The 14824-nt window shown below is 37.8% G+C and overlaps 1 protein-coding gene across 2 annotated transcripts; it reads left to right on the forward strand.

Moving 5' to 3' along the window:
* Positions 1–3566: 3566 nt before the first annotated feature.
* LOC128615322 (zinc finger protein 165) lies at positions 3567–14749 on the forward strand. Of its 2 annotated transcripts, none has more exons than XM_053637296.1 (7): positions 3567–3743; positions 3859–4082; positions 4203–4307; positions 5933–6085; positions 9883–10062; positions 11370–11543; positions 12928–14749. In XM_053637296.1, the coding sequence occupies exons 2-7, from the start codon at positions 3911–3913 to the stop codon at positions 13179–13181; spliced, it is 1038 nt and encodes a 345-aa protein (XP_053493271.1). In that variant the 5' UTR covers positions 3567–3743; positions 3859–3910; the 3' UTR covers positions 13182–14749. The 2 variants fall into 2 exon arrangements, with proteins under 2 accessions (XP_053493271.1, XP_053493272.1); XM_053637297.1 differs by having other exon boundaries at positions 3877–4082.
* The last annotated feature ends 75 nt before the right edge of the window (positions 14750–14824 follow it).

The raw sequence follows: 14824 nt of genomic DNA on the forward strand, positions 1-14824 counted from the left end.
AAACCGAAAGAAAGGAATACAAAAACAATGCAAATCACAAATATAAAGAACAGATTGAAAATCACTCAGCTACAACCCCCATTGTATGTGGCAAGGTGTGAAGACAATTACAGACTACAAAGGCAACAGTTCCCACCCTCCATCCAAAATAGATGCCACACTGTCTGACAAGCAACGAGTTCTTTTCTCACTTAGATTGAGTGAACAATGAACCTACCACCTGATGCACACCATCTGATGGTGAGCAAGCACCAGCCATTCACACCAATCAAGTAAGGCACACCCTATGGATGCTCAACATCAATAAAGCAGTGGGACCAGAAGTATGTGCCAATGAATGAGTGTGACTGTCTTCACACATATATTCAACCTCTCCCTGTCTATTGTTTCAACTTTCTTTAAATTTGCATCACTCAGTTATACCTGGAGGAAATCTACAGCAGTCACTAGCTTAAGAAAATCCTCATCATCATCACCTGTCCCACCTTGGACACTGTCTGTTCATCCCCATGCCATTATTAAAATGCCACAGGCCTATCCATAAACACACAACAAGACAGAAAAAATCAAGGTGTTAGAATGGCCCAGTCAATCACCTGACCTGAATCCAATTGAACAAGATTTAAAGAAAATATGTTTAGAAGAATGAGCCAAAATCACACCTGAATACTGCGGCCCATTAATTTCTTCATACAGGAAGCATCTTGAAGCTGTCCTTACAGACAAAAGTTTCTACACTAAGTATTAAATAAATTTCAGTTTGCGTGTTCAATACTTTTTTCCTGTGTCATTCTACTTTATTACACATTACTTTTTTATGGACTTTAATGTTGTGAATTCTTTACATTTCTTGAGTTAATACTGATGTCTGGTGAAAATTTCATGTAAATAGCCTCATTGGAAATATATTTACTGAAAAAAATGTTGACGCGCTCAATACTCACTACTGTATAATGTCAGGAATGGCAAATCCTCAACATGTACATTTAAATAATTAAATTAAGTATTTACAATGGCGGACAGGTAGCACATATTAATAGGCTTTCTTTTTTTTACCTTTACACCTATCAGAATAAAGTATGTAAGAAATAAGTAAGAAATATGTTTTGTACTACGGTTTATTTTAATTTTTTTTTTCTTTTATTTAAATATGCATAAGTTAATAGATTATTATATATGCACAAATAGGGTGAAGTCAGCTAAAATGGACCATCATGTAAAATGGTCCAGATAAGGTTGGAGCATCATAGCCCTTTAAGTTTTTACAGCCAATCACAATAACTGATCTTACATTGTTGCTACAACACTAGTTTGCATATAACAATAGTTTTGATTGGTCTAAGGTTCTTATAGCTAGCTAAAATGGGCCACAATTTTCAGCTAAAATGGGCCGCAAACACACACTCTTACACAGAAATTACATAGAAATTGAGGGTGAAAAATATTTTCAGTGAAAAATATGAAATATTTTGTGTTGCGGACAGTATGGCAGGAGGACAGGCAAAGAAAGGAAAAAGACAGAAGAGAAATGGAAAGGAAGATGTCAATACAACCAGTGGAGAAAGGATAGAATGAGGGGTGCCATTAATGAATACCAGGAGATAGTTGAGAGAGGGCAAACATTAAATGTTTGCTTTTTAGCAAGGGCTTGGAACATTCCAAAGACTACTTTGCATAGGCGCATTAGTGGCAAAATTGCTGGCTCTGGCTATGCATCTGGGAGGAAGCAGTACCTGCCAGTGGAATCTGAGAAAGAACTGGCCAGTTTGATCAAGCTCCTCTCCAAAAGAGGCTTCCCCTTGCCAAAAGAGATGTCCAGGGAATTGCATTTAATGATGCAAATGCCAATAATATCAAAGGCTTCTCTGAAGAAAAAGGCACTGCTGGGTATTACTGGTTTCGAATTTTTTAAAAACGGAATCCAGACCACAGCATCAGGACACCAGAGGTCCTCTCAGCAGCAAGAGCAGTAGGGCGGAACCCTGGTGTGGTAGGAAAGTGGTTTCAACAGTATGAAGACCTGCTGGAGGAACTTGCAATCAAAGATGTTCTATCACATTTTTTTTGGAATTGCAATGTATTTGGCCTGCAAGACCAGTTTTGCTCTACCCCTTTGGTTGGGGAGGTGGGTAAACCCTGTGTAGAGGTTACTGCTGGGGAGAAAGGAGTGACCACGACAGTCATTGCAGCATTCAATGCAGCAGGAACATTTAGGATGTGCTGTTGTCGGTGCAACTCATGGTACCACCAGAGCTGTGGAGAAGATGTGCCTTTCTATTAAATGAAATATATTTACGGTGTTGTTGCTATGGCACACTGAGCACAATAGTGTCAATTTACTGTTAAAATTAAAATGATTTCAGTCAAAATGGCCTGTGTTGTTATCTTTTTATATTGTCCCATTTTAACCGAACAGCTGGTCCAATTTGCCTGAACGTTGTGTTGTGGCTCAAGAGGGTACCTGCCGATATTCTTAACTCTCATAATTTTAAAACAATTATACTTTTTCACATTTTTAAAAGAAAATTATATTGAAGAGACCCATACTAAAAAATACCAATTGGATCTCATGCATAGCTTATTTGATGGTATTATAAATCATTTACCAAATAGTGGCCCATTTTAGCTGACTTCACCCTAAATATTATAATTCAGAGGAATCCGTTTTAAATGTATTTAATATGTATATATTTTGCACTGATTGGCACCATGTCCAGGGTGTACCCCGCCTTGTGCCTGATGCTCCTTGGGATAGGCTCCATGTTTTCCGTGACCCTGAAAACTAGTAAGCGGTTGAAGATGGATGGATGGATGGATATTTTGCACTGTTTAAGGGACAACATGTCACCCAAAGTCAAAAGCACTCACTATATTCACATCTGGATTTAAGATAGATGAATAAATGGGTGAAATTATCTTAATATTTGCTTTCTGAAGGTTCAGAGGGGAAATGATTTGGAGAAAAAGACCGATAAACGTGAAAGTAACCAATAGAAACAGTTCATCGTTCATTCCTTTTACATTGTCTAAAAAAATGTTGGTCCATGGGCTACAGCAGTGGTTTTCAAAGTGGGGGCCCCCTTGGGGGCCTCCAGGGGGCGCCTGGGGGGCCTCAACAATTTGGTGTGAAAAATAAACAAATACATGATTTTTTCTTTCTCACCCTGACAACCACACACACACACACACACACACACACACACACTATCAATTCTTAATGTAATGTAAAGATGTAAGATTGAATTATTAATTTAAAAAAGGGGGGATATATTCAGAAGTCTGTATTTTTAATGTGTTTAAAGACATCTTGCAAAAGGGGGGCCTCGGTCAAACGTTAATGTAATTTGGGGGGCCTTGCCCTGGAAAAGTTTGGGAACCCCTGATCTACAGAACACATTTCATGTAAAGTTAATTTATTTATTTTGACTATTTATATGGGTTTATATAAATGTATTAATTAATTCATTAGTTTTTATCGGGGTTTTGTTTTTAGTAAATGTTGATATTATTTTCCTTAAACCATATCTATTTATTATGTGTCTTAATTTGTTTTAATTGTTATTTTTTAATTTGCGCTGTAAGACTTTCATTTTGACAAAACCCTTCCGAAATTCACCCGGAAGTAAAACCAGCTAATTTGCCTATTGTTACTGGGCGCAAACGGAATCGAAATGTGAGAGAGTCTTTTGGTTCCGCGTCTGTGTTTACCAGGTCAAAAGAGGAGAGGCACGTCGTAAAAACAGGTTAGATTTTCACAGGTGTTTTTTTTTTCCTTTCTTCTTCAGGAAGTTACTTACACGAGTTCAAGTGGTGCCGGAAGCGCCGAACTGTCTATTTACAACTTTCTTTTATCATAAGCTTCGTGTTTGTCTCAAGGCCAGACGTGCCAGAAGCAGAGATAAGGCTGGAAATGCAGCTGCAGAACGTGGAGGATGTGCCCAGGCTTAACTTGTGGTGTAATGGCGAACCGCAGCACACAGATCAGACGGTGTTAAAGACGTGTGCAGTGAAACTGGTGGATATCAGAAAAACACAGGGTCTGAATTCAAACATAACATCAGAAGAAAATCTTCCCACTGGAGGTAATTATGATTAGAAAGCTGAGCATGATGATATTACACATATACATATCTCAGTATGAGTGTAGTTTTGCTTTAGAAAACCTTTTGTTTGACCTTTTATGGTGTCTTTGTGTTTCTAAGTTCCAGGTGAATCCAGCATGTTTGATGGAGACCAGGAGACACTGCAGGCTCAATTAAAGATGAGTTCGGTGAGACTGGTGGATTACAGAAAAGCAAAAGCTGAGGGTGAGCCAAAAGATGTGACTTATGATCATAAATACAACAACCGCGACTTTATGTCTGCCGATAATTAGGCTATATGGTGGCTGTGTTATGGACACGAATGCAAATGTTTATACAGGGTGTCCCAAAAGTCAACATAAATAGGGGACTGTGTTTGCCAGCACCGTGTCGGTTGTGCCTTCCTCATTGGATGTTCGTGGACGTCCACTTCTCGGTTGTTCCGCAACATTTCAAGTCTTTTTGAATTTGTTAATAAGTTTGGCAACACTGACTACGTTTACATGGACAGCAGTAATCTAATTATTGACCTTACTCTGAGTAAGATAATATTGTGATTAAGGTGTTTACATGAGTCGCTTTTAGAATACTCCTTTCATGTACTCGTTTTACATGTTATAGAACATAATTAGATTAACAGCACACGTCATTACGTCACCGCGCTACGCTGTCCGACGTCCCTCCAGAATTTCACGTATTAACATACAGTTCGTCTTCAATATGGTACCGTATATATAGTTTTGGGTGTTTTTATTTTTAACTTTTACGAATGCTTCAAGTGCGGTTAATTATTTGTCATGCTGTACGTGCAAAAGTACTTACCTACTGTATAGTAACCGAGATGCATGTATTTCTCCTACTACAGGCCTGTAGTAGGCAAGTATGCGGTTTGGGACACAGACGTGCTCTCTTGTTTGCCGTAAAACGGTTGAGCACTGCCGTGTGTGATCGTGTCCTGTCGCAAAATGCGGTGAAAACTCCCACACGACGTTAATAATGTGATTAAGGTGTGTACATGTCTGTAATACACGTCCATAATGCGACTAAAAAAAGAGTATTCCACATGTCTTACTTCGATTTGTGTTTACTTCGAGTATGACCTTAATCGGATTAAGGTAATTAAAAATTGCTGTTTACATGGTAGTTTCTTAATCAGAGTATCATCTTAATCGGGTTCATAGTGGATTATTGTTGTCCATGTAAACACACTGAGTGTCGTGTGTGTGTGTGTGTGTGAGTGATGTGCTTGCCATGTTTCCTGTTAAAGTCCATCGCAGCCTCGTGTCAGCTTCCCGATCCAGCTATGAGAATGATATCAATACGTTCTCTTTTTGGCAAAGGCGTTCTTAAAGGCTATCTGAAAAAATATATGTATAATATAAACAAAGTATGAGCTATTTTGGAAGACATTTTGCTATAAAGTGTTAATTCCCTCTATGTATGGAGACTTTTGGGACACCGTGTTGTTGTAGTAGTTAGTAGTATGTGGAGAGTGCATTGTAACTGAAGTTAGATGTTGGCTTTTGGCAAATTAATTCATTCTAACCTCACTATGATCTTGGAAGACTGGTACTCAGAAAACACCATCAGCAACATGGTATTCATTAGGCATGCACCAAACTTATTATTGGACAATTGTGACAAAATTTGACAAATTGATTCTGTCTCAAGAAGCCTTGCTGCAAAATTGCCGGTCTGTTACACAAACCATCAAGCTTGCATTTATGCAAACCTCATCAGCAACAACATTTCGAGATCATGTAGGCAAGTTCTGTGAACTTTGATGACAGCTTTGCTTTAGCAACATTTTCTTGTATTGAATTTGTTTACTTTGTCTTTGTCTATTCCAGATAAATCCAGCAGGTTTGATGGAGACCAGCAAACACTGCACACTCAATTGAAGATAGGTTTGGTGAGACTGGTGGATTGTGGAAAATTTCAAAGCAGAAAAGCAACAGCTGAGGACAAACTAGACGACAAGGCTTATCATCACGACTACAACAGTGAGTATATAATGGCTGTCTTGTGTATCTGAAGGCATATGGTCATAATTTCCTAAAGTATGTGGAGAGCGCATTGTAAGTGAAGCTACACTGACCTCCACTAATATTGGCACCCTTGGTAAATATGAGCAAAGAAGTCTGTGAAAAGTTGTCTGTATTGTTTAAACTTTTGACTTGTTAAAATAAATTCTCAAAATGCTCTGCTCTCATGGATATCAAACAATTGCAAACACAACACAGGTTTATACCTTTGATAAATATGTGTGCCACAATTATTGGAAGCCCTATGAATTCATCTGAGAAAAATATGTTTGAAGTATATTCCCATTTATATTTTACATTTTTTTTAGTACACCTGGGTGACTAGGAACAGGAAATTGTTCAACCATTACTTCCTGTTTCACAGGGGTATAAATATGAGGTAACACACAGGCCAAATTCCCTTAGTCATTCATAACAATGGGTAAGACCAAGGAATATAGCTGTGATGTGCACAAAATGGGAAGTGGTTATAAGAAAATCGCACAAGCATTGAAAATGCCCATTTCCACCATCAGGGCAATAATTAAGAAGTTCCAGTTAATTGGAAATGTTATGAATCAAACTGCCACTGGCACCTCGTGTATCTGTAAAGTCCTAATGCACTGGGAAGAGGAAGTTCAAGTGGCCAAAAAATCTCCAAGGATCACAACTGGAGAATTGCAGAAGTTAGTTGTGTCTTGGGGTCAGAAAGTCTCCAAAACTACAATCCGAATCACCTACATCACCACAAGTTGTTTAGAAGGGTTTCAAGAAAAAAGCCTCTACTCTCATTCAAAAACAAAGTCAAGCGTCTTCAGTTTGCCAGAAACTACTGGAACTTCAAATGGGATCGGGTTCTATGGTCAGATGAAACCAAAATAGAGCTTTTTGGCAATAAACACCAGAGGTGGTTAGGCACACACAGCGAGGTAGCCATATGGAAAAGTACCTCATGCCCACGGTTAAATATTGTGGTGACTCTTTAATGTCTTGGGATTGTTTTTCTACCAGAGGACCTGGACATTTTGTTAAGATACATGGCATCATGGACTCTATCAAATATCAACAGATATTTAATGAAAACCTGACTGCCTCTGCCTGAAAGCTTAAAATGGGACAATGATCCAAAACATACATTAAACAAAAAACAAAAAATGGTTTACTGTCCACAAAATCAAGGTCCTGCCATGGCCATCCCAGTCCCCTTACTTGAAACCAATAGAAAACCTATGGGGTGAACTGAAGAGGAGAGTCCACCAGCATGGACCTTGAAATGTGAAGGATCTGGAGAGATTCTGTATGGAGGAATGGTTTCAGATCCCTTGCCATGTATTCTCCAACCTCATCATGTATTATAGAAGACTCAGAGCTGTTATCTTTGCAAAGGGAGGTAGCACAAAGTATTGACTAAAAGGGTGCCAATAATTGCTGCACATCTATATTTAACAAAGATAGTTTTTTGGATAAACCTGTGTTGTTTGCAGCTGTATTGTAGGGCTGCAACTAACGATTATTTTCGTAATTGATTAGTTGGCCGATTATTTTTTACAGATTAATATAGTTCATATTGTATATAAGTATTTATGCATTATTTTTATGGATGCACAAAAAGCACTGAATTAATCTACAGTCCTAAATTAATAATAAAAATTCACTGTAGAGCTGCAACAACTAATCGATAATAATCGATTATGAAAATCGTTGTCAACGAATCTCATTATTGATTAGTTGGTCTGTGCGCGGCACAGGGGAGATTTACTCATTACGTTACTTCTGTTCTGAAAACATGCCTCTGAGAGTAAATACTAAAGTTGTGTTCCAAATGAAGTACTACACACTTACACTATGCATTATGTACTCTACCGTATAGTGCAGTGTTTCTCAACCGGGGTCTGCGGACCCCTAGTGGTCAGTGGTGTAATTGCAGGGGGTCTGTAGGAAAGTTTTAAAAATGTTTAAATAATATATATATATATATATATATATATATATATATATATATTTTTTTTTTTTTTTTTTTTTTTTTGTTAAATGTATAAAGTGGTACCTCTGGTAACCTATGAGTGGTAGACAAGTTCAAGTGTCGCACTGATGGATAAAATAAACAAAGGATAATTCAGAGAGTCAAATTAAATGTCACACCAACAATAAAATGTAAAAAATAAAATCATGAAATGTTTTGATTCAATTTTAATGTTAATATTATTAATGTTAAATATTAATAAAATAAAGCAGCATATATAGAAATGACTGTTAAATATATAGTCTGTAATTGTTGTGGAGTGAGGGGGTCCTTGTGGATTCGAAATATTCTAGGGGTCCAAAGCTCACAAAAGGTTGAGAACCACTGGTCTAGTGTATGAATTTTAGAAAGGCAATATCGTCTCAAATGGAACACATTAGTTTTTTACTAACCTGAAAGCCCCGCCCCCCCATCCGATTAATCAATTAATAATAATAAATAATCTGCCAACTAATCGATTATGAAAATAAACGTTAGTTGCAGCCCAAATTCACTTTCACTGCACTTTGTGGTTTGTTACTCACTGCCTTTAGACATATTATTTTACTTGTGTTTACTTTGATCACAGTATTTTAATTAGACATTACAGATCTTACTCGCGCTCTCACTGTGTATCAGTGCGTCTACACTGTGCGTGATCAGCAATGCGGCCTAGTTACTAACACATCACTTCCGTTATAATAAACAACAGAATTTACACTGCAGCATATAATGACAATAAACTTAAATTAAACTAAACCTTTTAAGCGGCTTGCACCAGTTTCCCCTGCCCCTTACACACAGTGGAGCATTTTGGATATAAACATAACTTTGTCCTCATGCAGCACTGGTTGATCTCTGCGGTGTTTAATATAAAATGCCCCCCTGCCTTAGAGGACTTTCTTCCTCAGTCACGTGATGATTCCGCCTCCGTCTAATGGTGACTGACGTCATGTTTGGAATAGAAGTTAACGCTGACATAAACAGTAAACTGAAGAAAGTCATTGTTGGTGACTCTGGGTGTCTTCTAATGCTGGCGTGTCGTCAACTAGGAAGTGGCTTATACTTCCGGTTAGTAAAAAAAAACCCGCTAGTGATATATTAGACGGTAGTGCATAGTGTAAGTGTACAGTGCTTCATTTGGGACACAACGTTAGTATTTACTCTCTGAAGCGTGTTTTCGGAGCAGAAGTAACGTAGGGAGTAAATCTCCCCCGCGCCGCGCACAGACCAACTAATCGATAATGACAACGATTTTCATAATCAATTTTATTGATTAGTTGTTGCAGCTCTAATTGTATGATATCCATGAGAGCAGAGTATTTTTGTGAATTTTTGTTAACAAAAGATCAAAAGTTTAAATGATAATTTCTCACAGCCTTCTTTGCTCATATTTACCAAGGGTTCCAATATTAGTGGAGGGCACTGTAGATTACAATAATCAGCAAACTGATTACTTCCCAAGAAACCTCACTATGAACTTGATCACCTGTTACTCAAACCATCAACAGCTCTTAAAAAAAAAAAAAAAAAGATTACATTTCTGCTCCATTTATATGAACAATATTCAACAAATAACATCTAGAGGTCATGTACTACGATATTTTTGACAGACCAGACTGTACAGCTAATACACTTTAATGAAATGTTAGGGTGAAGAACACATTGTGAACGCATGTCTAGTTTTCACAACCCTTAATAAACTCCAAAAATATATATTTATATATTTAGCAAACCTTTCTTGTTTTGAAGATGTTTTCTTTGTGTTTCCAAGGTCCAGATAAATCCAACAGGTTTCATGGAGACCAGCAAACACTGCACACTCAGTTAAAGATGAGTTTGGTGAGACTGGTGGATTGTGGAAAAATACTAAGCAGAAAAGCAACAGCTGAGGGCAAACCAGAGGGCAGAGCTTATGAACATGAAAACAAAAACAGCGATTTTATTTCTTCCAGTGAGTATATAATTGTTGTGCTTTGGATGTGAATGTAAGTGGTCGTGATTTTTTAAAGTATGTAGAGTGCGTTGGAAGCCAAGTTAGATCCTTGCACTTTTTTTTTTTTTTTTGGCAAAGTTGGTTGTCCTTGGCTACCGAAAGGTTTCATGCAGTGCCAGGTGGTGAGTTCTATAAGTTGTCCAGGTAGATCACAAAGATCTTGACAAAGAGATGTGTCTCCGGGCAAGTTTGAGTTTGAGCTGGTGAGCTGCTAGCCCTGATGAGATGTCTGCCAGACATGCTGAGATCCGTGCATTTGTGTCGGAAGGAGGAAAGGAGAAGATGAGTTGAGTGTCAGTGGCATAGCAATGGTATGGAAACCCATGCGAGGATATAACATCACCAAGAGAGCGGGTATAAAAAGAGAACAGAAGAGGAACCCAGCACTGAGCCTTGTGGAGTAGGTGTGGATCCTCTCCATGTCACCTGATATGAGCGTCCCTCCGGGTAGGAAGAAAACCACTGCCGTACTGCGTTACAAATTCCAAGGCTCATGAGGATAGACAGGGTAGTCTTATGATTGACAAGGTAGCCTGCATGCATGTCAAGAATACCCTTTGAGCTGTCTGTAGCCCCACGGGCAGAACCCTGAACTGGTATGCCTGTTCCAGGAAGGCAAACAACAAGAAGAATCCCTGTTCTCCGGAAGTGCGAACATGGAAATTTATAAATGTGTGGGTTCACCGAGTGACGCAGTCTTGTGGCTGCACGGCATTAATGTCGGACAACTTTGACATGCAAAAGGGAAAGAACCATTTCGATAATCATTTCAGTTTTCTAATATCAACAAGAAAACACCTTGTTCTGAATGACAGGGTGTACTTTTTTAATCAGTTCAAGAGGGAACGAAGTTCTTTAGTCAGAACCAGCAACTTTCTCAGGGTATGAAATTGGCAGGGCTGGTGGAATTAGAGTCTGTACTCCTGCAACAAGGTCATCAGGGCCCACTGATCTGATGTCGTAACTGTCTAACAGGTGAGGTTTTCAGGCGTGTTGCCGGCAAACCCTGGGTGGGTTCTGTGTGGTTTACTACAGCATGATCCACTTGGCAAATCAAGGCCACTGATACAGCATCCAGGGTTTTGGGCAACTGATACAGCATCCAGGGTTTTGGGCAACTGATACAGTCCAATGATACGTTAGGGTGGTGACCACATGGACTAAATAAGCTATAGTTTGTGAATGAAATGTCCAGTTTCGTGGTAAACTTGGTAAAAGGTGATATTGCTTTAGCAACCGTTTCTTCTTTTGAAAATGTTTTTCAGGTAAATCCAGCAGGTTTGATGGAGGCCAGCAAACATTACAGGCTCAATTAAAGATGAGTTCAGTCAGGCTGGAGGATTGCAGCAAATTACAAAACAGAAAAGCAACAGCTGAGGGTAAACCAGAAGATGAGACTTATGATCATGAATCCAAGAACAATGATTTTATTCCTTCCAGTGAGTATATAGTGGTTAAACAATTCAACAAAAACTGTAAACAAAGCTTATTCCCTAGAATTATCCTGTAGTTTATGATTGTCCTAAAAGTTGTCACACTTGGCCCAGAAGACATTGTTTAGCTCACTATTTGTACTCTAACACATTTTTAAAATACAATTTACAAATACATCGAGTGCTGTGCAGAAGTATTAGGCACATGTAAATAATTGTTGTAAAACAGAGATGCCTTCAAAAGTAATGCAGTTAACCATTTTATACATTAAAAAAAAAAACTCTACAAAGAGCAGCAAATTGCATTGTGGGTATTTTAAAGCGGTCAGGTGCACATTAACCCCCAAAATAGCTGGAAACAGAAATCTACCACAGTATAGATGTGACGCATCAAAACATTTGGCTGACTGAGGAGAATTGAATTATGGGTATTTTTATAGGTATATTAAAACAGTTTTTAAGGAAATTGGGTAGATTTTTTATTATTTTATTTTTTTTAAATACTTCTAAGCGTCTTGGTGAATCTGCCACAATTCTTCTGGAGACTTTGATTGTTGCACATGCTTCTGTTTTTGAAGATTTTTTTGCTTTCGTCCCTGACAGCCAGCAGTTGTTTTTTGTTTTTTTGTTTGTTTGTTGTTGTTGGTTTTTTTTTTTTTTTTTTTGGGGGGGGGGGGGGTCTAAAAAGTGTTCTATTACATAATATGCTGCCTTCTTTACTGAAATGATTATCCAATCAACATTTTTCTGTAACATTTAATATTAGTTGAAAATATTAGTTCCAAAAAAAGATTTGGAAATCTAAAAAATTTTTTTTTGTTTGTTTTTTTTTTTAACTGGCCCAGACAAAGTAATCATAAAATAAACATCTAACACAAAAATTGTTTTAAAAAGAACAAAAAACAGAGTAGTGTGCATGCACCAATCAAATTAGAATGAATTATATTGAGAGCCTATTTTAACCATATCTCATGAGTCATACAGTTTCTAACCCGTGGGAGTCCGGGAGCTTTTTCTGACCATTCATCTTGTGTTTGTCGTCCGCACATATTTTAACAATTATTATTTCTTATTATATTTGGGCTAATATTTGGGTTTTTGTTTAAGAATGACTTGATGATAATTGGAACAACATAGTAGACATTAGCCAATTAAGGAGTCTATATTTGACTTGTAAATATAAATATTGGACAATTTTTTATGAACTTGGGCAGATAAGATAAGAACACAGAACACTTTTTTTTTTTTTTTTTTTTAAACACTTCCTTTATTTCATTGAATGTCGTCTATTACGTTTTCTTAAACACATACTGCTATTGTCCAATTTTGCTTTAGCAACCTGATCTCGTTTTGAAGAAAATTTGTAATTTTTTCTCTCATGAAATTGCAGGCAAGTCCAGACAGTCATCTTCTGAGGATGAAGAGGATAAAAGTACCTCACAAGAACAAACGATCAAAAGAAAGACCCCCAGAAAAGTTACGTTTGGGAAGAGCGTCGACGCATTACGTCTTTCAGGCAACCGTAATGCACTTTGTAAGGGACGAAGGGTGTATCAGTGCAGCCGGTGCAGTAGGAGTTTCAGAAGTTCATTTGCTTTTGGAAGACATCAAAAAGTGCATACAGAAGAGAAGCATTACTATTAGACACGGTTTGGAAAAGAGTTTTCACAACAATAAAAACTGTGTAGACAACAGAGTGCACGCTGCAGAGAAGCCTTACCAGTGCACATAGTGAGAAAAACCGTTTCACAAGGATCACAACTGCGGTGGCACCAAAGGGTGCACACCCGAGTAGAGCCTTACAAGTGCTCTCAATGTGAGAAGACATTTCTTCACTGTTCAGTTCTTATAGTCCACCAAAGAACGCACAGAGGAGAGAAGCCTTTCCACTGTGATCTCTGTGGAAAACGGTACAACACATCTACTCTCGATGCAGCTCTGAATCAGTCATAGCATCTTACAGTGTACAAACTAATGCACACTGGACAGAAGCCTTACAGCCACCCCGCCTGCCAGCAAAGGATTCACAACAACCAGCCACCTTAAGCTGTACCAGGGGATACACACTGGGGAAAAGCCGTACTGCTGCTCTGTGTGTTAAAGTGCATCTGAGATGCACACCAGAAAGAAGCCTATTAGTGATGTCTAAATGTGATCGAGCATTTAGTTTGGCAGAAGTGCACCCTCGAGTCGAGCATTTTCTTTGCTCTTGCAGAATTTTCTCATGAAGGTCTCATCAATAGAATGGGCAAAATTATTGCCGTTAATGATTAGTGCAACAAAACTAATTATAATTTAAACTTTTTTCTATAATACTATTTCTAAAATATATGCAAATTGTCATTAAGCACAATCAGTGCCTCCAAATGTTTAAGCTGAAAGCACCACTCATAGATGCTATTCATTTTATTTATACATTTTCCCTTTTTTAAATGAATGGGAATTGCTTCTTGGGATTGTGGATGTAATTAAATGTCTTGTATACTATTGTATTAAGCAAGGTTTAAATCAAATAAAAAACATTTTTAGAAAGGCTTATTTGAAATAGCCCCACTTAAACTAGCCAGACAGGTGACTTCCATTTCAGTGCATTCCTCTAACAAACCAGATCTGTTCTCAACCATTCAGGTCCAGTATAAAATTCAGTATCAAAAATCCACATTTTTTTAGGGACTGCACACTGGAAAGCAACAGAAATGCTAGAACAGTTTAACCTGTGTGGTTCTTCGCTCCTGCTCATTGTCTGGTAGTATCTAGCTCTGACTGCCACTTCACTGTCAACTACATTTGACACTGAACAAGCAAAAACTCATTATTCTCACGAACTCAGCTCTCATTTAACCAGAAATACAGCTTGCTAATGTTAGCAAAAGGATGCTATCAGTGCTAAAGGTTTTACGAACATTTTCACCAATCAACTCTCAGTTTTGTAAAGTGATTAACAGAAGCTGATTGTTATAAAGCAGTTCTAAATCAGCTTACTTGAGATTCTGTTCTTGTTTTAGAGAAAGCTAAAGTGAAGGGTTATTAATACTTGGCATATTTTATGTATTTAGAAATTTACTTTCATTTTACACATTTGATTGCATATATGTTAGTATTTGGATCTGTATATTAGTGTACATTATTAGGTTTATAATGCGTCGTTCTTTGCCTTCTTTGTTTGTGCCTATTTACAGCACCTTACCTTATTAAACAAGTTTTATTTTTAATTGAGGATCCAGCTGGTTCTTTCTCAAACCTGCTAACCTTGCACTGACATTCTGATCAGACTCCCAGCAGAGATT

The sequence above is a fragment of the Ictalurus furcatus genome, chromosome 12 (assembly GCF_023375685.1).
Source record: "Ictalurus furcatus strain D&B chromosome 12, Billie_1.0, whole genome shotgun sequence".
NCBI classification, from domain to species: domain Eukaryota; kingdom Metazoa; phylum Chordata; class Actinopteri; order Siluriformes; family Ictaluridae; genus Ictalurus; species Ictalurus furcatus.